The following is a 23,305-nucleotide window of genomic DNA, read 5'->3' on the forward strand; positions in this document are numbered from 1 at the left end:
TGCAAAACCACCCCTAATGTCCTTCCTGTGAGCGGCGCAGGGGCAGGCTCCACGCCAGATGCTGAGCAGTATAGGCAAGGGAGGCATGGCCCCACAGTGGGACCTGCCGGGGGAATCTGGCAGCTGGAGGGACCCTGGCAGAAAGCAAAGGATTCCCCATTTTTAGAACAGGACTCAGTGCCACCTTCATCAATAAACAGGATTTCCCCGAAACTTCCTACTTGCCTCATCGGTTTCCCCCCCAAGCAGCCTCAACTTACGGGTAGAAGCCAGAGGATGGCTTCTCTTTTTAGCTGTTTCTTTCATTTGCTCACTGACTCGGGTCCCTGCCTTTGGCATTGGTTCTGCCCCTTGCAAACACCTTTTGGGCTGTCACCTGTTCCCTTGTCCAGGCACAGGTCACCACTGCAGATGCCTCAACCCACTAGGCCCACCCCAATGCACTCGCCGTAAGAGCTTGTGTTACTTGGTACTAATGGAAAACCTCCACGGTCATCCCTGGGGGGGAAAGCTGCCATGTCCCCTCCTGTTCACACCAGCACTACAGGACACCAGCCAAGCACCACCCTCTGGTGGAGGTGCCACATTAGCAAGCTGGTGGGCCAAGTGTCCTCTTCTATTCCTCGCTTTGGCACAAAGGAAAAACCTTCACCTGCTTTTCTCTTGATGGGAACTGTTAGAAGGGATGCTATGAACTTAGGAGCTAACTTTACCTTTTCCATTTGCCAAGGTAATGCTTTCACCTGCTGATGCCAGCCTTTGATTGACCACACTTTCCATCGTGCTTCTAACTCCAGCTGCTGCCTCATGCTTTCTCTTTGTTGCACAGCAATTCACAGTAGCCATCTGTGCAAAGTGCCCTGCGATTTTTCCTGAGGCGCATAAACTGAGACCGATTTTCATGAAGCACTGCATATGTGGTGTGCAGGCACACCAAAGCACTTTCCCAACACACAGCTGTTTTAGCAACCACCACAGAGATGCTGAAATGCCACACAGTGACCACAGAAAGAACATACTGCAGGTTGGGCCACAAGCTTCATCTGGGATTCATCTCATCCAGTTTTAGCTGTGTAAAGGTTAAGCATTTAAAGTAATCCAGTGGCCCTGTGTGGTCATCAAGGAAGCATTAAGTGTCTCAACCATAGGCTGCGGTGCTATTTCAGAGGTCCCAGGGCATCTCATCTGGCCTCCACAATCTGCTCCACACCACAGGTTTCCTCTAGAACGTGGGTCCTATCCGCCAGCCCCTAGAGATGCCAGACTCTGCAGGATGTCTCCGTTGACATCAAAGCAACATGATTCACGTCATATTTACTATTTACAGCAAAGTTCAACCATTTGATCAGTAAAATTAATATCATTTTGGGCAATAAAGAAATTGTAGCTTAAAAAAAAACCAAACCAAGAGCCTTCAGCTGCTGAAAACTTTATTTTTTATTACTTCATACACCTGAGCTAAGAAGGCTTGTACAAAAAACCAAATAAGATCCCAGTATGGTTTTACTACTGTTAAAACTGCAGCCTCGTATTTTTTAATCATTTACTGTAAATATGAAGAGGGGGAGGACAACTGCCAATGAATCTACTGAAAGCACTTAAGTGTTTTGGAGATTATGTCACTACTGTTGCAATGAGGAATGGCTAAGATGCTTCAATTATTTTAAGAAATGTCAATTTTATTCAAGTCTTTCTGCAGAAGTGTGTCCTGTTTCTGGGAGAAATTCACTGAGATGTGAACTACAGTTCAAACCCTTTTGCTGTCTCATCCAGGAAAAAAATATTCACTTCCTACCGAACAGAGCAAGGGCCTGACTTTGTCTCCTCCACCTAGTGGGAATGCACCAAACAACAGGCCACTGCAGAGAAAAAGAAGGCATTATAAAAAGTTATATTTTAAAAACGTATTTAAACTTCCCTTACTAGCAAAACTCAAAATAAAATACTTGTAGCAGCCCCAGCTGCAACAGAGTGCAGAATATGAAGAGACAAACATACGGGTGGAATGTAAGAAGCAAACCTTCCAGTGGAGGAATTAAGTCCACCAGCACGTGGAAGGTGTCTGTATGCAATATGGCTTGCAGAACTAGATCCTGTGAGAAACTGAGTGGCTTTTGCAAGATGCTGTTTGAAGGTATTCTGCACAGAGGTGTGGGAACCACGAAGCCTTCAGCATCTTACAGATTCAGGTCCCTAATGCAATATAAAACATATTTGCTCCACTTGGTGACCTGGGAGCTTGCTTTGACTTATCTTTTCCCCCACACATTTGCTGTTAAGTTAATTAAGCATTTAAAAATAACAGTCTCTCACTTTCCAGAGACTTCACATAAATATTACTCTGTCTTCTACAGGCCAGATTTTCTGCAAGGGTAAATCAATACAGTTTCACTGATTGAGGATCTGGCCTTAAAAGTCTATCCAGTGCATTAAAACCAGCGCAGCATGACATATGCCTTGGCAGTAGAACAATTCTCCAGATTAATTAATATTTGAGGGAAATTTGGCAGTTTAAAAAAAAAAAAAGCTCTATTTTGAAATGCTGCCATTTCTTTAATCAGCGTTGACCACCACAGTTTCTCCTCTTGTGAACTGTACAGTCACAGCCAGAGTTTCATTATCGTTCTCCTCAAGCTTTAGTGCAGCGTTGTCCAAGCCGGTGCTGCTGGGCTGTGGCAAGGCAGTGGGTTCTGCTGTCCGAGTTGGAGTAGAGCAATACAAGATGAAGCCCACCATGATGATAACAAAGGACAGGATATAAAGACCTGAAAACTGGCAGAGGAAAGAATAAACTTATTAAGTCTTGTCTGATGTAAAAACATGTCAATGCTGCCCTGTTTTAAGAATGTGAAAGCTATCCTTCCTTTTAAAAATTATTTTAATGAGGATTATCAGTGTGATCTGTATTCAAGTCTGAAAATCAAAATTCAACAGCTCCACTCACTGATAGACTCAAGCTGTTGACTGGTTTTCTTCGCAGCTCATCCTCAACGCTGTTGGACAGGGAGTTTCCTTAGGTCTACATAGAAGAATCTTAACAGAGAGCAAATGGCCATAAACATGGTGATACTGAAGGACAGTTATTTACACACATGAATGTTGAAACACTGCACCCCTAAGAATTTTGCTTCAGCACAGCCAAATATGACAGGTCCTAACAAGAGATGACTCTCTCCATTCTACTGCAGGTCACCAGAGCAGATGGTTCTTCGCACAGCTCTCAGCCATCTGCAGGGCTAGATAAACATTACTGGACCAAAACTGGTTTGCTCTCTACACCCAAAAGTCCTTGAAGAGAGGAGACTGGGGCTCCTTTTACAGGACTGGCATTTGTGCTCTGTTAAGAGTGGTGTGAGGCAAGAGTATGAACTGCTTAGGCACATCAGACATTTGATTGACTATCATTCACTTCCCTGTTAAAAGTCCAACAATTGCCAAGATTCATCCACCTTGACAGAAAAATAAATGCTTACCTCATAACACCAAATTCAATAATACAAAGTGTTCAAGTTATCCACAGCCAGGAACACTTTTTCATCAGATTTGTTAAAATCCTCTGTATTGCCTTTGCCAAACCACACTGATTAAACAGTAGGATGAAGGACTTAGTGCATCCTACATCACAATGTCAATATTCTCCAGCCTCCTTCTTTAGCTTCCTTAGATGTGCTTGAAAAGCATGTTCTAGTTTATCAAGCAGCAGAGCTGGATGAAATGAATGGTAGGACCTGGAGGGTGGACTCTGATCCAAAAGAGACTGAGGCATCTACAATTAAGGCATTGCAATTCCTAGCTGGCAGTCACTTGGCTTAGAAACCCTTGCACACCATCACGCAAAAGGAAAAGCAGACTGAAACACAGTGGCCTTGTATAAGTGCCCCCTCTCCTCACCTTGCTGGCTGTTTGCCTGGAGGAGCCTGGACTCGTGTTCACTCTGCACAGGAGGAAGCACCAGGATCTGAAGATGTCCTGATGGAGGCAGCAGCAGCGTCTGTGGTCCCTGACTGACCCATTCCCATCAAATGGGCAGAGCTTGGGTCTGGATCAAGGCACCTGCATGACTTCTCCAGAATGCAACCTAAGGCCAGGAGTGAACATGTGCTTGTATGCAAGGACATGTGGCTCAGGCAAGACTGGACAGTCGCAGTAACTACCAGACTCCCTCTTGCAGTACGTACAAGACAGCAGGTGTCTCTGATCCTCTAAGAACCAATTCCTCCAAGAGCAGATGCACAGTCACCAAGCCAGGATGCCAAAGCTGTTGCAGCGTAGCAGTCATCCAAGGCCTTCCTATGTGTCTGCAGCTATGGACGCAGGTGAACCTTAACCATGCTGCTCCAACAGGCCTATGCTCTTTTTATTTTTGGTTTTGGGGAAGGCTCAGCATCCTTCCCCTGGGTTTCTTTCCTTTTTTTTTTTTTTTTTTTTATTTCAAATACTGCAGCAACTTCAATGCTTCAAACACCAATTTCAGTTGTACCTGTGCAGCTTATATCCCCATACTATCAAGCCTGAAGACTGCTTTAAACGTTACTGGAGGACTGTAACTCCATCTAGTGTCTGTATCTGCAGTATACCGATTTCCACTGGAGCTTATATAACAAAGCATTTGAAGACCTTTTTTAACATCTCTTGAGGGATTACAGGGATCTATACAATGAGCTCATTAGGAACAAGCACAGCAAGATTCATTATGGAGTAAAAGCAAAAAGAGCTCATCAAAACAGGCACGCAAAATTCACATTTCACCTTAGACGTGGTTGGGGCTGAAAAGTTGAGTGCATAAGCAAAACACTGGGCACAAGTCAAAACCTCATAAATTCCTGGGCCTGGTCTGTGCTGTAGCTGCTGCACCTTTGTGCTGCTTCCGTGTCAGAGCAGGCTCAGACCGCAGCAACGCTGAGCTCTCCATGGCTTGTTCCATTCTACAGCCTAGCCAAGCCAAGCCCTCAGTGGCTTGCTGTGAAATATCATCTGGTAATGGGGAATACAGAGCTATTCCTTTCATTTTTGTTTGTAGATTCCTGAGTCCAGGGTGCTTTTCAATCCAGGAAATGTCCTGCCTGGTTTCTTTGCCCCATAGGTAAAGAAACTATACAGCTAACTTGGCAATAAGATTTTCTGCTGCTAAGTGTTACGTTAAAAGCGGCGTCAAAAATCAGGCTCCCTCAATTCTTGGTTCCTAAGCTAGCTCAGATCCTCAGATTACTGAAGATGCAGCAGCATCATTACTCCCCTTTTTACCACTTCATTGTTTCTAACCACAGATGCAAGTTCCTATTTTAATAAGTACTTGAAATTCACCCCTAATACAACCCCAAAGTCTTCTCCAATTCATTTTTCCTTTTTGCTAAAGAATACCCTGCAGCTAGCAATTATGAGATGATCTGCTCTGAGGAAAACCTCACCCCAAAATAAATTAAAAATCCTGAAGGATAGAAGTTTATTATATTCCTTCCAAAGTTCTTGCTTACCTCTTCACTATGATGAATATAAATTCATAATCATTTCTTGAGTTAAGCTACCTGGATGCCAAAATGCATGTTTGGAAGTGACTTAGAAAGTATTTTTTAAATTTTTAGTATGATTCACTTCCTACATTCATTTTTAATGGATGCTTTGTAGCTTGGAGCGAATTTTGGAACTCAAAACAGTGAGGAAAGCTGAGCTAAGAGGCTCTTGAAAAGGAAAATCTAGCTGCTGGCAGACCCTACCATTACCAGACCTCTGTGCTGTAAAATAAATTGGCCTTCACTTTTAGAAACAAATCTGACCTAAAAGCTACTGGCTGTCCATAATGCTGAAGAGAAAGCAACCACATGGAATAATACAAATTAATTTCTTAAGTGAAATTCACAAGCTTCCCACTAAGCCCTTCCAGTCACCAAGCAACCGACTCAATTACTCCAACTGCTGTAACGAGTTAGGTTCCCACAAATGATTCTGGATCAAAAGTGTAAGGTGGCATGAAATCTTTTTAGCACTATCATTTAGCTTGAACAGGCACTACCAAAAATATTTTAGAGCACAATAAAAGTAACTGCCTTTCGGACAGCATACAAAATAATATATCTATCTGCATTTTTTTCAGTTCCTTTACTCTCTTAGTCGTAGCGCCGAGAAAGCTTGATTCTTATCCCAAGATATTCTTAATGAACAGATAAAACTTCTAAAAGAAAATACGAATTTCCGGAAATCAAGCCAAACTGTCCCCTTCTCAGCCACCAAATGCCTTTCAGGACAGGGAAATTCAAACCTGCACTTTGGACTCTTGGAGAGATGAACCAAATCCAACACTGTTCCACACAGGGCTTACAGCAAGGACTCTTACCATTTGAACACCTCAGGAAATTATTTGCTGTCTCCTAAAATTAACTCTTAACGTATTCCATCAAGTGTGAAATTGTTTGAAAGACACTATCTGCTTAATGTGGCAATGCCATGTAATTAACTAAGTATGATTCCTCTTGATTGGCATCTGCCAACAACAAACAATACAAGGTGAAGAAATGTACAAGTGCAAATAATTGCTCAGGGGCTTTTAAGAACATTATGCTTTATTTCTAATTTTAGAGTAAAAACGTAACTGAAATTGTAGTGAAAGAATGAAAGTACTTACCTTATAGAAAAAGAGGAAAAGTCCAAAAAACAAACTGTAGAGATCCGCAGTCAGAATACCCAGGTTGACCGAGGTTGCGCTGGTAACTTTAATCACTACTGGCATGAAGCTATACAGCCCAAACATACACAGGGCAAACACTGTGAACAGCAATGCTGTAAAACAAGATGACAATTTACTCTTAAGGCACAGAACATTGATTTTGAAGAACACTGATATTCTTCAGATGCCTTAAAACTACGTATTTTATTTTTTAGGAGAAAGTCTCCTAAAAGATATGGAAACATAAATTCAAGAAAAACATGGAAGAAATACTTCTTTCCCAAGACTCCCCTGTACTGCAAAAATTACTGTATCTATACAAGAAAGTTCTCGTTCTTTCCTAGTTAGCGTAACAGCTGACTGAAGAAAGTTAGAGCCACATTTCTTAACAACGTACAGTTCTGTTGAGGTCAAAATGTGTCACAAAATCCATTTTTCCAGTATTTCATTTAGGAAGGACAACAGAAAAATGTTCTTGTGAAGTTCCGACACCAAACATGTCTGTAATTAAACAGGTTAATTTTTACTTATTTCAATTTATTTTGAAAAATTATTTCATATTATACACAAAATGCAAAGCCTGAGCTCAAAAGTTTTAATGTTCAATCCTGCGAACCCTGTCTCTTTGCTGAGCTGCAAAGTTTGCAGAAAATAAATTTGTGACAATACGAATATGGCTTAATATCCAGAGAAAGAAAATTAAAATCCCAGCATTCAAAGTCTGAATGATTATAATTTTCCAGTATTCTGTAAAAATGCACATCATTTTGTCATACACATACCAATTTTCCAGTTCCATTGAATTCTCATTATCTCCCTATGTTCCACAACGGCTCTAGAGTTAGAGAAAAGATATAATACAGTAAAAAAGAAAAAAGAATCATATTCAAGTAGAGAATTTAATTACCAAAATATATAAGAAATATTTTGATTTATAATCCCTTATTTTTTTGTTTGAAGATTTATTGAATGACCCAAACTCCCAACATCTAACAAGCATGAACACAGACTTGAAAATTAAAAGGCCTGAAAGTCAAAAGCACTTTTATTTAATTCTTACGCCTTCTTCCCAGGCTTTTTCATCCTTCAGAGATTCAGTTTTATTTCATATACTATTTGAGAGGAAATAATTAACTATAACGATGAGAAACAAGGAACATAAAATTCAGACACACTTAAGTGCATGTGGTCTGTTACCCTAATGTGGTTGATACATGGCTTCATTTTAAACTGAAGTTTAATATGGAAGACCTCCTGCTATGATTATCTACTAAATTTTTCCACAGATAAAATCCATTAAGAAATACATTCCTGCGAACAGTCCTCAGCATACTGAGCATCCTCATGAAGATCAACAAAATCAAAAATACAGCCAAGTATCATACGTGTTCAATTGCAGGATTTCAGCTTTAGGATTGCTGTCGTAAGAGTAGTGCATACAAAAAGGATATAAAATGGATGCTGACAAGCAAACAAAAATGAAATTCAAGTGGAAGGACTCCCATATAGGCCAAATGCAGAAGAATTAATTATGAAGAATTAATTTAATAACATAATTTCACAGAAGACAATCATCTGTAGAATATTCTTAATTAGTTTTAAAATAAATATTAGATCCTTACAGCTGTAGACCGCTGATAATAGTCCCAAACAAGCCCACCATTCCTAGAAACTCCACTCTGCTCAGATTTTTCACAATGTATTCCTCACTCACATTAGAAATGGCATACAAAGAAGCACCAAGAAGCACTAAGACATCTCCAATCACCACGTCACTACCTGTACAGAAATATTAATCCACAATAAGGGTAATGCTGCAAACACTTTTTAACTTTCCTTAAAAAGACAAGCAAATTTATCTCTAACATCTCTTCCTAGTGCCTCCCAGGGTAAGGGGAAAGGAAACATCTCCTGTGTGTGCAGACCAATGCCTTGGTGTTCGAGCACAGTCTCTGCTACTTGCTCACCCTGCAGTCTGGAATGAACTAAACCTGGTATTTAAACCTTATCCTGACCAAGCCACTGCTGTGTAGTCTGGTCCAATCCTTAGGCACTGTAGGGAGTTGAGAAAATCCCTGGTTACAGATGCTCTCTGCCCTTCTGAATATTGACCCCATTTTTGCAGTAAGGCCTGATTCAAGTCTTGCTAAAATCAGTCTATCGATTTCAGCGGGACTTGAACTCAGCTTCAGGTTAATCACAGGGGTCTTAAGTGGGCTGCAGATGGGTGGTATCATGTGTTCTGCTGCAATTTATTTATACTGTGCAAATGGGACTGCCTATGATACAATCACTTGTCAAGTAAATGCCATTATGCATCAGCTAAATAGCAAAAGGATCGCTGTTGTTTAAATCCTTGAATTGATTTAAGATTTCCTTCCCTGAGCCAGCTGGCAATCACTAAGAAAATACGTCTGAAATATGAAGGTAAGCAATAGTAAGGATATTCAGGTCAGCAAATAAAGCACAACTGTCTTACAGCCTCAGGGAAATAAGACTTCTGCTTCACGACTGAGATACTTGTACCACATAGCATTAAAGCTAAACCTCAGATTGTCTTGGTGTCTTGCCTATAGTAAGGCCCCAAAAATCACACCAACCAGGCTTAGCTCTATGCTGCCTGCTGAAGGCAATGCCCAGAAGTTTACCTTGCCTCATACTCTCTGACTGTGAAAATTCAAAATTCTTATTCAGAATAAAATCGCTGTGATATGGGTTGATTCAGGCACCTGCCATAGAGAAGACAAGACCTGCCGTTATCTACACCTGGCTGGATCCTGGTCCCCAGAGCCCAGCCTCCCTCCTGGAGATCCCAGGAATCCCGGCATCCTACACACATCTCCTCCTGCTCTCCCATAGTAAGCCCCTGCTTTCCAGGCTGTGACCTGTGGGCCTTGGGGATACAAGAACCATTTCTGTTGGGTCTGCCAAAGATAACTCAGGGAAGTCGGCTGCTGCTGAGTAACCTTTTATTTGCTATTTGTGCTCATAAACTGCAAATCAGAGAAGTCTGGCTGCCAGCAGGCTTATACCATGTAAGCAATGCAGGGTTTGCAAGGAGAAGCAGCATCTTTTATTAGACCATCTCAGATTATTAGTAAAAGTGAACAAGCTTTCAAGAATGAGGCCCTTCATCAGGTCTGATGAACAGCAGCAAAATTTAAGCTTAACACAACTGTTTCTCTTTTAAGGTAGAAAAAAAATAATCCAGACCTACAGGCAAAGAAATTCCACAGCTCCCTATAAAACCAGTGTCTCCGCAGCCACCATCTTCTCAAAGGACAAGAAATACAAATAGCAGTGTGCCTTCTCCTCTTTTAAAATAAAACTATATCCACCCCCCCTGCATTTGCTCTTCTTTCTCCTTTACAAATTAGCCCACCATGGGAGCCATCTCTCTGCTCTCCCCCCCCACAATAAAGGATTCCTTACCTTCGCTGTCCTGCCGCCCTGCCAAAATGTCTGCACCCACCATCGTTCCTACACCCAGCAAACAGACGGCAACAGCAAGAAAATGAATCAGCCTGTATCTTGCACGGAGAATGAACCATGACAAAGCCATCAGCACAGGAATCCCAAAACAGTCCAGCAGCTGTGTGTACAGAGAAATGGTTTGAATTAGAAACCCACTCCAAATCTCAGCTGCACTGCCCTGAAAGCAAATGTACAGGCTCTTACTTTCCGTTTCTATCAGATGTTAACGAAAGTCACAAAGCAACCCCAGTGGATTCGTTTGAAAGAGTGGTCACACTCACATTTTACCATTAAAAGCATTTTGCAGGTGAAGGAGGAGCTGGGGTGGGGGTCCGCTCTCTCCTGGTAGGAAAGCACTGATCTAGAGACTCTTGTAATGATGGATCTAATCAATCTCACAGCTTCACAAATAAATGCTAGGATGTTGCTCTGAAACCACATTGCTCCACGTGACGCCAATACAAGGAGGTGGTTCATTTACATTTCCTTTTTCCCCCAGCAGGTTCTGTCTTTTCACTCCTCCTCAAATCTGTAATAAGAATTTAGGGCTCCATGCACACAAAGCAAAAATGTGGAACTATTGAAGGGTACAAGTAATGTGATTTTACACTGAAGTGACTAGGACAAGAATCTGACTCTGCAGTTTTGGTTTTGATTTCTCCCCCTCCCCCAACTGGATCCTAATAAAAAAAAAGTAGTACATGTGCTGGAAGCCATGTGCAAAATTGGTAGCAGGAAGATAGGAAGGGAAGAACAGCTTTCCTAAAGTCACCTTCCAATGTTCCAGCTTCCCACAAAAGCATGTACAAGCCACCAACACATTTTCATTACTCTGTAGAACTGACTCTCAATTAGTCAGAAGCAGGTAACCCACTCTAACTCATCCATGCCGCAGCAGCAGAGAAGCACAGGTGGAGTTCCAAAGCACTTCAGATGTGTTTGCAGACACTCCCCCAGGCAGACTGAACAGCTATGGTTCAGGGATGTCTGCACTCCATGATAAGCACTGACACTGACTTTTCTTTCCCTTCTTTATCATCTCCTCCCTTTATGTTCCTAAAATCCTACGTATCTTTGCCTTGCTGTTAAGATCCACCCATCTGCTACCCATTCTCCTTTACCACAGCAAGTATCCAGACTTAGCTGTGTACTTAATACAGAAAAACATGCTGCAGCATAAGATGGGCATAGTGTTCTAGAAGAATGAAATAATACCAAGAACATAGAGCTAATCATAACTGGTTTAATATTTAGTTCAACAAAATTATTTTTTCTGAAATTGTCTGGAGGAAAAAAAAAAAGGTGCATTTTCTTGACCTGCCTCAGTAGAATGCCATGAAACTTTATAAGGGAACACATAGTCAGCCTTCCAAAGACTACTCACAAAGTACTCTCAAATGTCATTCCTTAAAACTTGGCCTCTTGAAGGCCCTACAAAGTACTTGGTCCAGGTCAACAGGACTGGGGCATAATCATTACAATCAAGAGCCCTTAGTCCTCAATGCTCATTGCCAGCCTCTGCCTAAGTGCACCACTGCAGGCTTCTTCTGTGCCGACTTCCATTAGTTCAGCCGTCGTCCCCAAGGGTTTTAACCAAAGTCGTAAGACTTTCATGCTACGTCCGGTTTTACTTGTTCATAACTACATAAGACTTCAGTCTTACAAGCATGGCATTAAGGGGAGTGTTACTACAGATTAAACCCTAACAGTGCCTTTACTTGTCTTTGCTCCTTGGATTGCGTCCAGCTTGTCCAGTTTGTAAAGTCTGTTTGTAAAGTGCAGAAGCACTTGTCTAGGCTGTATTATGAGACATTACAACCACACAAGTCCTAGTATGTGATACCACAGATTTCAATACAACTTTGCTTTACTGAAAAATACCATGCTCTGAGTTTCTATCTAGTCACAGGCCATTTCCTCTACCTTACCTTTAGTCTAGGCTCAAGAGAAACCTAACGCTTCCTCAAAATCTAACTGTTTTGACTAGTATCAAGTAACAGGAAATATTACAAACATTAGAAAGCGAACTTTTTACCCCCTTGGTAGTAGACATCACTTCTACTAGTAAGCAAGCTTTCACTTCCCTGTTAATTAAGGTTTTACCATACAGCCTTCCAACCTCTAAGCAGCTTTGCAACCCAAAGAGTGGAAGAAAACCCTTTTAAAAAATTTTCTTAATTAGCATGTAAGGGAGTAGTACATAATGAGCCAGAAGCTCTTTCAGTAACACCAGATGGGGAATTGCTGCATCCACGCCAATAACATACTGTAGAGCTACAGCATCCTGGTTAGAGGGATGGTTAGAGTAGGTTCATCACCAGCCAATGAAGAACACACCCTGGTAATCTGTTCCAGGGGACAATTACCCTCAATTACAGACAGAAGAAATCTGATTTCCAACTACTGGTATCTTGCCTTCCCTCCATCTACTATGTTACAGAACTCTTCTGTACAGGATCAAGTTCAAAGAGGTGCAAAGCAGATGTAACATCACAATAAATTGTGTCAATTAAACCATTTACAGGAGTAGTATGTATTTATTCAGGTTTTATGACATAAACAGCAGTATTGCAGTACTGATAGCTATTGCCAGTTAGAGCCTCAGCAAACTCATCTTATTTATTCTAGCCTGAATTTTCACAGGGGAAAAAACAACCTGGTGATTTGATTTAAAAATGTTTTCACTCAAGCCAGGCTTTGGCCACAATTTACAGGAGGTTTTAAAGGTAGGGCAAGTAAATTATTAAATGATGTTTTAATACAAGGTTAATAAATTATCATAGACTGTTGGAGGTCATTGGTTTGCTTATAATTGCCAGCTCCAGACAGCTTTGTGAGCAAGAAAGCTTCACAGCTCATCCTGTTCATTTCCCCACAAGGCTCCCTTAGGGCAGCCTCCAGCTGAGCCCCAGGGGCTCATCCTGTGTTTTCTCCTGTTGAGGTTAACACTCTTCCATCAGCTGATATTCTGTCAATAGATGCCTATAAAATACTCCACTCAAATTACCTACAGAGCAAATACTAATTGTGCCCAATAACATGTTAACAACATGAAACCACAGCTAGGCTGCTTGGATTTTGCTATGAAATGTGGTCAAACAGCAGCACAGTCAAGTCCTGCCACAAGTCAGAAGGACACCAGCAGCAAGGAGTCTCACTGGCATTGCCTCAGCTGCAGCCAAACAGGAAGAGTTCAGTTGTGGACCAACGTATTTTTTTTTACTTACAAAGAAATGAGAGCTGCCATCCCAACATCCCCAATATCTCCTTAAAAAATCTCCCAACCCCATCCATTCAGTGCTGGTATTTTATAACTAAAGGAAAATTAGCTCTGCTTTTGTGTACATGTGTGAGAAAATACATGGAAGTTCCTTGCTGAGCTCAGAGAGCTTTGAAGATCAGTTTCATAGGATGGAGCTGAAGCTCCAGTAAGCCAGCATTTTAACAGTGATTACCCTGTATTCAGGAAGGTGCCACACACCCCTGCACTGCTTCCATGCTCCCTGGGCACCCACTCACAGCCAGTACTGCAGACAGGCCATCAGGCTGGGTGCTCTGAACAACGGTTTCTGATGTAGCTGCAGAAATGCTTGCTACTGACAGACAGCAAATGCCTTGTACTAGAGCAAATCACAGGCTCTTTTTTGTCCTGTATCTCATTACTGACAACAGTGAGAAACTAGTGCCTTCAGAGAATGTGCAAGAAACAGTGCAACAGGCAGTTCCAACAAATCCGCAGTTACTGAACTGACACAAAGCAGCATCAGTCTGAAAGTTACCACATGGGAAAAAGGGTCAAGCAAATGCCTGAGCTTGGCAACTGGACAGGACAACCTGCTCTATCTATTCCTTCTTAAAAGTCTCTATGAAAGCAATCATGGGAATAGCTTTACCACTTCTGAGAACTTGGATCAAAGTCCTGGCTTTTTCAGCTGTAAAGTACATTATCAAACAGTGTCAATTATGAGCTTAACTTGATCTTGAGACTGAAACATGTCACTTAAAGCTTTAACTTCTTAGGCATTATTTGTATGGAAATTAGAGGCTTAATGATTCATAATACAAGTATGAAGTGGAAATGTGGTATTCCAACAGGCACACATTACTGGTCTTTAGTAACAACGAAAAGTTACTGCAGCCTGCTAAAGGGAGCCCCAACCACAGGAGTTTATTGCTTTACAGTAATTCTTTTAAATATTAACCCTTGTTAGTCTGACTCTGTAAAACACTGACATCTAAACACTCCTTTCCAACTAACAGCCAATTCTGTATGGTACTTTTTTTTTGTTGGTTTTTTTTTTTTCAGTGAGTCCATGACCCCAGCCACAGATACACCACTGGTAAGAGCTGGCACAGGCTGGCAACAGCCCCAGACACACTTCCTCCGCCTCCTCCTTCTCGCTTCTGCACCGGCCTCTCCCTTGTTCTAGCAGCAGCTGTGGAGCCACACAGTGAGCTCACTTGGGCCTGACACAGCTTGCCAATAGCCCAGCAAGCGGCAGGGTTTACTCTGACTTTGCTCAAACTGTCCTGGGACAGTTTTCTCAAGGGATTTGGCTATGTAAGCTCAGAGGCATGCAGTTGGGAGGCAGGAGGAAGGCACTAACTCTTCCAGCAGCTTGTCTGCATAGGGTGACAACGAAACCCCAGCTTTAGCCCTCCTGCCTGTAGAACTATTTCAGAACACAAGATTTTTCCTAGCGCAGCAACACAGCAACAAGCACCAGCACTGCAGAGGATGTCTACTGTCAATTCAGGAGCCTGACACACTGAGTTCCCTTCCATCTGTTCCAGAAAGGGGCCTGAACTGAACTGCCACATCCAAAAGCCATAGGGCTGGTCCCTCACTGCGTGGTCAGCAACACTAGTATGTCTTCACATGTGGGGTTAGATCTCAAAACATCTCCCTGCGTGGTCAGCAACACTAGTATGTCTTCACATGTGGGGTTAGATCTCAAAACATCTCCCACAGCTTCTAGGACTAGGCAAGAGATCTACCTTGCTCTTGTCAGCAACATCCTGCGCAGAGTGTTATCTGGTCATAAATTTTTATTTTGTGTCTGGAGAAAAACCTGAGTGGCTGTCAACAAACTCTTAGAAGTGCTTTCTATCAAAATAATTACACTTCAACTCAGGAACTGGCACTAAGCAATACCGGCCAATTTTCTCTGCTTCCTGGAAATGTTATTCATGATGCAGGATGCTCTTCCTTGTACTGCAGAGAAAAAATAGATACTGGAAATTTTTTTCAGGCTTAAATAGCTTTCATGTCTGTCCTACGAATCTAATTTCAGAAACTAGTCCAAAACTGTAATAAAAACAACAGTTCAAAAAGAGAGATGGGTCCTTACCTGCACACTTGTGAGGGTCGTGTATTGGTAGGCTTTTACAATCATGTAATTGGCTTCAACATCAGCCAGTCCCAAAAAAATATACTTCCACCACCTCTGTTTCAAAATTTGCCAAAGACTGTCACTGCCTGTTTAGAAGAAAGCAGCAATCAATATGCATTTCTTTCCAATCAAATGTTGCACAGGGATTTATGCTTTTAAAAGGCAAGATAATACTGAGCTGTTCAATTTCAGTTGCCCCTCCTTAAGAAAGATACAATAACAGCAAAATGCAGCCTGAGAGTAGACAATGCAAATAATGAAAAGCACAGAAATTCTTCCACGAGGAAAAAAACCACAAACTAGAGTTGTTTAAAGAGTAAATAGGAGGAATATTAAATAGCCTTTGGTAAAGAAGCTTGCTACAACAAAGCCTATTTTCCCTTATACAACATAGGACTTGAAACCAAAGAGCCTGTAATTTTAAACAGATATGAATTCAAATAAAATTAAATGCTCATGTAACCTGTGAAATTAATTTTCATGTGTTATCACAAAGCAGAAATTTCAGCAGGAACTTTAAAAAAAAAAACAGGACAACTATTGACTTCTTTAGTTTCAAAATATGAAAGGAAAATGTAGAAGAGGAAAAGAAATTATGAACCAGAATCTCCCATCCCATATTTCACATACCAGTCCTAAATGCCAGCATTGTTGTATAAACTAGAAGAAGCAAAGAATAGTTGATAAAACTTTGAAACATTGGAGTATTCACTTGGTATTGTTCTGCTAGGTACTGGCTTGTAACAGCAGTCCCACAGATAAACAAGGAGAGCATCTGGCCGAGAATTATCGTTTTCAAAATATGCCTGTGAATATAAAAGACAACACAGTAAGCTTAAACATTCAAGATTTTAAAAAAAATTGATAGTTCTACAGGGAAAATGCAATTTTTTAGACTGACACTTTATTCTTCTTCTACTCCCTATCAATGTTGCTTGATTTACCGGTAAGCAGGAGTTTGTCTACCCAGAAGATACAGTCTAACCTCGTAACAGCCATATAAGAAGTCAGGCCAGTTCAAACCACCACTGATGGAGACTGTGATAATTTGCCAGGATCCTCAAGCAGCTTACTTGGGCAGGCTCAAACCCATGGCACGAACTATTCTCATCAAGAGAGGCCACATGCCTGAATTAAATCCTTCGTCCTCCACAGAATCCCATTCTGACTCTGCTCAATAGAAATCTGCAATACGGAGATAAGGCACAAGTGCCTTCAGGCTCTTCCGAGACCTGAGCCTTTGAAAGTGAACTGAGACCCTAAGTTGAGCAGTGCTAACGAAAACAAAAACATTAAGCATGGAATCACAGAGCAGCCCAGGTCGGAAGGACCTCAAAGATCACCTGGGTCCAACCTTTCATGGGAAAGGAAGCCTCAGTGAGATTATCTAGCACCTTGTCCAGTCACATCTTGAAAACCTCCAGCGATGACAACTCGACCACACCTTTGAGGTTGTTCCAGTGACTGATTGTTCTCACCGTAAAAAAAATCATTTCTTAAAGTAAGAATTGTTATAATTAATACTTATTGTGGCTTCTTTCTGCTATATTCAATCATTTCCTGCTGTAATTGAGGAAGGAGTTAAGAACACATTTTGGCCACAGATCATGTCAGCATTTACAACTCCTTTGGAGTCCAATCCACAGCCAGGGAGGGAAAAAAAAACCCACTCACGCTCTTGGAGTAGCTGTACTTCACCTAATACAGAGTGAACTATTCCAGATGCTCCTGGGCAAACAGGAGTATGCACAGATTGCTGTGTATCTTTTGGCTTGCTGTTATTTCCTGACAGTGGAGCTGTGCAGATTTGTACCACCCCAGCCTCTACTGCATACTCACAGTACATAGTGACAGGGGCTCAGTGCTGTGGTGTCTGTACAGCTCGGCAAAGTTCACATGGAATTTGTTTACTCTTCAGGCTTTAGTGCGAGACTAACTGTCTGCACAACTGATTTATTTGTTCCTACTCAAAGTAATCAAGCAAGGGAAGAAAGCAACCCATGAGGCTTCTGCACCTACCTTGTGCCCACATTGCTGCCCGATGATTTCTGGCAGGGCACCCACATGCCAGGCACACCACCCGACAGCAACACCGGCTGCTGTCCCCAAGGTGGGTGACTTTAATGTAATAAATACCAGCTCACCCAGCTACGCTGTGCAATCCAGCTGCCAGATACAAGGAGGGTGCGTTCAGGGGTGCTAAAGCCAACTACAATCGTAGTCATATGGGATGAGCGAGACACCTTTGCATGGATCCTAATTCAGCTGCATGAATCTCTTTTCAGTGCAGCCTGACACCAAAGCTCTTCTGACATTCAAAATGCTGCTAGGCACATTTTTCTCTCCCAAGTCTACTGTGATGAGACAGCAAATCTCTGCAAAGTCCAGCCATGCTGCACTTCCAAGAGATTCAAGCCTCACGTTTTGCTACAGCTTGCCTTGCCAATCCCAGCAACAATGCACATTCACGTTATTAAGCACTCACGTATCACATGACAATTTTGTAAGGTCCTATCCAGCCTTGTGTGAATAACGGGTGTGTGAAAAAATGAACATTCTCATTTCTAGCATTTTGAATGTTGAAGTAAGCAACAGAGACCATGTTTCAGCTAGAAATCTATCACAGCTACTTTATAGCAGAACATTAACCATAAACAGTGCTATAAAGTACATACATGTATTTTTTGAGACACATATATATATGTATTTGTACACAAAAAAAGACAATAAACCTTTAAAGCCACATCACTTCGATTGGATTTCTTTTTATTCTGGTCAAAGATTTGATTTTGCTATTTGGCAAACAAATCAGCAATCATGATGACACGTTCTGGCTAATAACTCTGGCTGATGCAGAAATGTCTTTTTATGTTCATCTAAAGAATTAATTTAATCAGGTGCCACCAAGAAGAACATAACATAGGTTAACTAAAATTTCAGGGATGAGACTACCTCTTCTCTCAAGCAGGCATGGGGTTCCAGCTCGCCCATTGCCATCCCTGTGAACTCTGGCTGCTTTGCCAGGAGGTCAGGCAACAGAAGACTCACTGGAATTTCCAGGAAGAAATAACACGGCGAGTACCACATGGAAAATGTAGTTTCAGGCATTTAAAATAAATACATCCATACTTTTTATTATTTAAACAGAGTTTCTTGCTCCAAAGTAGCAGAAAATATTTCATCATACCCCTAAGACCAGGAAGCACAGAGCAAGCCTTTAGCAATTTACTGGACTAAACTCACCCTGTGCTTGGACTAGCTGGGAAACGGGTGCAGCAATGGGGCCAAAGCTGGGCAAAACTGCTGCAACTTTACTGGACTAAAGCTGTGAAGCCTGCGTAGGCCACAAAATAAATTGTGCTCTGCAATACACTACCAGGAGAGGTTAAAGCTGCCTTGGCTAGCAGAAGCTCTGCTCTCCAGGATGCAAATTCCCCTTCACCCTCCCCCTAGGCAGTGCAAGAGAGAGGCAGAAGCACAGGCAATACTACCCCGCAAGCATCTGGCTCGTTTAACACAGACTGCTGTGGGACAAGGTTTTAAACCTTTTCCTCCAGGATATGATACGCAAGGGGTAGCTTTGCTTCTCCTGAACTACAGCACCCTCTCCATAGCAGAGGCCCGTACTCTACATGCACAGCGTTTGGCAAACTGATAGTGACCATGTTCCAGTAAGGTGGCAAAAGTGTTTTGGAGAGTCTGCTGCCATTCAAATTTGCTAACGATTGATCAGCTTCAACCATTATTCATTAAAAACCAGGAAAGACCTGGTTGCCCTCTTGCAGTGGAATAACTCCACCAAGCTGATCCTCAGCTTTTCTAATAACTACTCTTTTCCAGTTTTAAAGTACCTCAGGAATTATCTCCTTGTGGTTTTGCATATGGGAAGAGATGCAGGTCCAGAATCTACCAGACTGTTTGCTTAGGGGTTACTGCACCAGTAATCACTGCTATTTAGTTAATGTATGTCTCAGCAGTCCTACAGAATTTATTTTTACAGTATTGAAGGGCATCTGACAAGGCAAGCAGGCTTCATCCTGCCTCAATCCCTTCTTTATTTTCCCTCTTATTTTAATTGAGGGATTTTTTTCTTCCCTGAACAGATTCAAAACGTTAAGATCACAGGAACCATATAAAGATATTACTCACCGACAGTGGAAGGCTGCCCTAAAAAAAATGAATCCCAACACACAACATTTCTGGCAGCCTTCTCATCTGCACGTAAAATTACAGCCTCTTGCCCTAACTCCCCCGTCCAACACCAGGTGCAAGTCTCAGCAGGCAGCCGCAATGGTTTCCCCTCACACCATTTGCCAAGGTATCAAAATAAATTTCTTCACATTGCATGTTCCCAGCACAATGCACTGGGCTCGATGCAGCAAGACAGTGGCTTAAACAGAGTAAGATGACCCTCATTAAACGTGGGCTCAGCAGCCTTATTATTTCAGTGCCCACTAAATTCCTACAGCAAATTTAAAAAAGCATTTGACCTGCTGTAAAAGCTGAGAGCAAACTTTAAATCCTACTGGTTTCATTTTGCATGACAATTTGTTATAGGAGAAACGCTTCAAAGATATGAGTTTCCATTCATTCCAGTATTGGCGTGGGTATTGATTACTATGATTTTCTTATTAATAATTTATAATTTTAAAAATATATTAATTATTAAATTTTCCATGCCAGAACTTGATCCTCTCTGCTTTTTTTTTTAATGCATTGGTAAGGACTAAACCACTCTGGACTCTCAGATGACGCAAGGTAAGTGGTCTGAAATGGCCTTTTAGTTTTATAGTTTGGGGGCTTTTTGTTATTTTTTTTACTGCTTGGTACTTGGCTACTAAGTACTTCTCTCCCTTCAGCCACCATGCCTTAGCTACCTGCATCTATGGCTATGAGAAAGCTAGGAGTCATTCTAGGGATTTTTAGAACACGACAGTTTGACACACACTGGTCTAAAGCTAACACTGAACAACGTACGGCTCTTGACAAGATAAAGTCAGGCCGGCTTTCTCTGGCTCTGCGTGAAATGCAAAAAAATACCCCGAGATATGAAAATAAAATCAGAGTCTGTATCTGAGGAAGTAATAGAAAAAAATCTTATAAGCCCACAGTTAACAATTTTATAGGCTGTTTAACAAATCCTATAATTTTAATGTGATTTGTTTCATGAAAATACAGCTTTTCAAAAATTAAATGTATTTACACCACCAGTTAAACACAGACAAAGCCTGGCAAGGCTCTTCATGTAGACAGTTTACTTGCACAGCTTTAACTACTGAACTCTTCCTGATTTGGGGTGTGGGGGGAGACCATTTCATTTGAATTATTTCACATTTTCTTGGGAGTAGTTAAAAGGAAAATGCAGGGACAGACTGAAGCCATATTCCAACATGATTAGCAGATAACTTAGGACAGGAAAAAGTATTTTTAAGAACTACATTTTCAGAAGTTAATATTTCATTGTTCTGCTTTGAAATGGAAGTCAATTTAATTTGTAAAAGGTAAGAAACAGATAAGACAGACTTGTTTAGTTTCAAGAATCAGAAAGCGTACTTTCTACTGGTTTCACTAAAAAAATAATCTGTTATTACATACAAGTATTAAACCTTCCTACGACTCAGAAAGGCCTCTAACAAAACTGAAGTGGCTGAGCTTCCAGCCACCTGGGAAAAACAAAGAAAAAAATATCAGCTCAGCATCTCAGACACCACCTCACAGAAGTCAGTGAGGGTTCTTCATTTCCTTACAAGTACCATCAATAGACTCCCTTAGTGTAGCCCTCTGGCAACATTTTGGCAAAACTGCCAGCACAGGTGAGGTTACTGAACCGTTCCACACGTTCCTAACTTGTCTTTTTGGGCATTCCTGACAGGCAGGAGGCCTGAAGAAGAGAAAAAATCTTATAACCAAAAGGCAGCCTTTGATCTGCCGAACCAGGCTCTGCTTGACCAGCACACAGCTCCATGCAGCCCAGTCGCCAGGCTCCAGCTTCTGAGCGGCAGGCCAGCCAGCATCTCATATTTGTCAGCCAAGGATATCTGATGCCATAGTTATTAAAGACCAAATCTAGAGCCCAAAAAAAGTCTTCTGAGCATGGATTTTTTTGGGGTTTTTTTCCTAGATGGAAACTGATGCTCTGAGTGAATGGCAGCTCTTGCAGGCTGGAAGCCAGAGGAGGTAGTTCTGCTCTCATGAAAGGCAGCACTTTCCAAGTACCAGCTTTGGGACACCATGCAACGCCTGCACATCTTGGCAGATTTTTTTTCCCTCGAGTTTTCCATGTGCTCACATTTTAAGTGATACACTTGAACAGGTCTCTCTCCTAAACTGATTCAAGGATGGAAGGAAAGGGGATATTGGTCTTTCTGGACTCCACACCTCCTCACCTCTACTATATTGTTCTGTTATCTTTTCTGCCCCTCACAACTTTTATCAACATCATTGCGAAGAACAAGAGTACAGAATAGATAAAAAGTTCAGAAAAACAGCGAATAGCTGAAAGCACAGAAAAAACAGGAAAACAGAAAAACAGTAAGCCGGAATTACTAAAAAAAGAAAAAACACACCCAAAGCTCAAGAGCATTTGCGAATATGCGAGATTACACTCACAGTTCAACAAAACCAGACACATGGCACCCTAACTCTACGCTCAGCTGAAGGGCCTGTCCCGGCGCTCGCAGCGCAGCGCTGGCAGGGGCCGCCCGGCTGTGTGCCGCAGCAGCCCGGCCGCCCAGCCCCGCTCCGGCAGCCCGCCCCAGCGGCCACGGCCCTCCCGGCTGCCGCCGCATCCCGGCCGGGGCACGGCCTCGGGAGCTCCCCGAAGCATCCGGGGCTCGCTCAGCCCCGCGGCCCGCTCCCTGCTGGCCCCCCGCGGCGGCGCTGGCCCCGGGCCGGGCGCCACACGGCTTCTCCCGCCGGCACAGATAAGCGACCGCATCCCTGGCCGCGATACCGGCCAACGCGCCCAGCGCGGACAGATCGCATCCCCCTTCCTTCCCTCCCCCCCTCCCTCCAGCGGGGAGCGACCCCGGCCGGGAGTGGGACCCCCGCCGCCAGGCCGGCGCTGCCCCGCTCCACCTGGAGGCTGGCGGGGCGCGGGGGGCCGCGGCCGGGGACTCACCAGGTGCAGAGCTTGGCCCCCAGCATCGCCAGCACCCGGCGCGGAGGAGCGGCGGCGGCCCCGGCAGACGTCTCGGCCCCGGGCGCAGCGGCCGCCGCAGCACCGGGCGGCGGCGCCCCACCAGCGGCCGCCTCCATGCGCGGCGCTGCCCCGGCCGAGAGCGACAGAGAGGCGCGGCAACGGCGGCGGCGGGACGGAAGCACCACGCTCCCCAGCAGCCGCCGAGCCCGGTTTTGTGCCCGCCGAGAGGCCGCCCCCAGGAGGGGCAGGGCTGGTCCTGGGGCGGGGGGACGGAGCTCTCCTGCCTGCCGCGGGATGCTCCTCTCCCGTGGCGAGCCCCGGCCCCGCTGCGCACGCTGGGCGCAGGTGGGGGCACCGCAGAGCAGCAGCGGCGCAGGGCGGCTCCGGGAGCGCCAAGGCGAAGTTCACGTCCCTGCTGTCCGGCTCAGGCGGGCTGCGGGGCCTCCGGGCAGCTGCCCCGGCCCGGTGCCCTGGCTGCGGGTCACTGCCTTGGCCCCGGCCCCACCGCAGGCTTCGACCCCCAGGACCTGCGGAAGCCTGACTGCAGCTGGCCTCGTGTGCAGGCAGCTCGGGTCTCAGCTTCTAGTTACATGAAGCAAAGTTACTCTAAACCCTGAAATTTTAACTTCTCCCAGC

At 43.4% G+C, this 23,305-nt stretch overlaps 1 protein-coding gene across 2 annotated transcripts; it reads right to left on the reverse strand.

Moving 5' to 3' along the window:
• Positions 1-1,414: 1,414 nt before the first annotated feature.
• SLC35F2 (solute carrier family 35 member F2) lies at positions 1,415-22,910 on the reverse strand. Of its 2 annotated transcripts, XR_008820345.1 has the most exons (9): positions 22,649-22,910; positions 16,159-16,334; positions 15,487-15,614; positions 10,094-10,253; positions 8,284-8,440; positions 7,444-7,496; positions 6,620-6,774; positions 3,892-4,078; positions 2,640-2,772 (listed from the first exon to the last, which is right to left on the reverse strand). XR_008820345.1 is itself a non-coding variant. In XM_056329390.1 (8 exons), the coding sequence occupies exons 1-8, from the start codon at positions 22,783-22,785 to the stop codon at positions 2,554-2,556; spliced, it is 1,185 nt and encodes a 394-aa protein (XP_056185365.1). In that variant the 5' UTR covers positions 22,786-22,903; the 3' UTR covers positions 1,415-2,553. The 2 variants fall into 2 exon arrangements, 1 of the variants encoding a protein (XP_056185365.1); XM_056329390.1 differs by lacking the exon at positions 3,892-4,078 and having other exon boundaries at positions 1,415-2,772; positions 22,649-22,903.
• Positions 22,911-23,305: the final 395 nt, after the last annotated feature.

This window comes from Falco biarmicus, chromosome 2 (assembly GCF_023638135.1).
Source record: "Falco biarmicus isolate bFalBia1 chromosome 2, bFalBia1.pri, whole genome shotgun sequence".
NCBI lineage: Eukaryota > Metazoa > Chordata > Aves > Falconiformes > Falconidae > Falco > Falco biarmicus.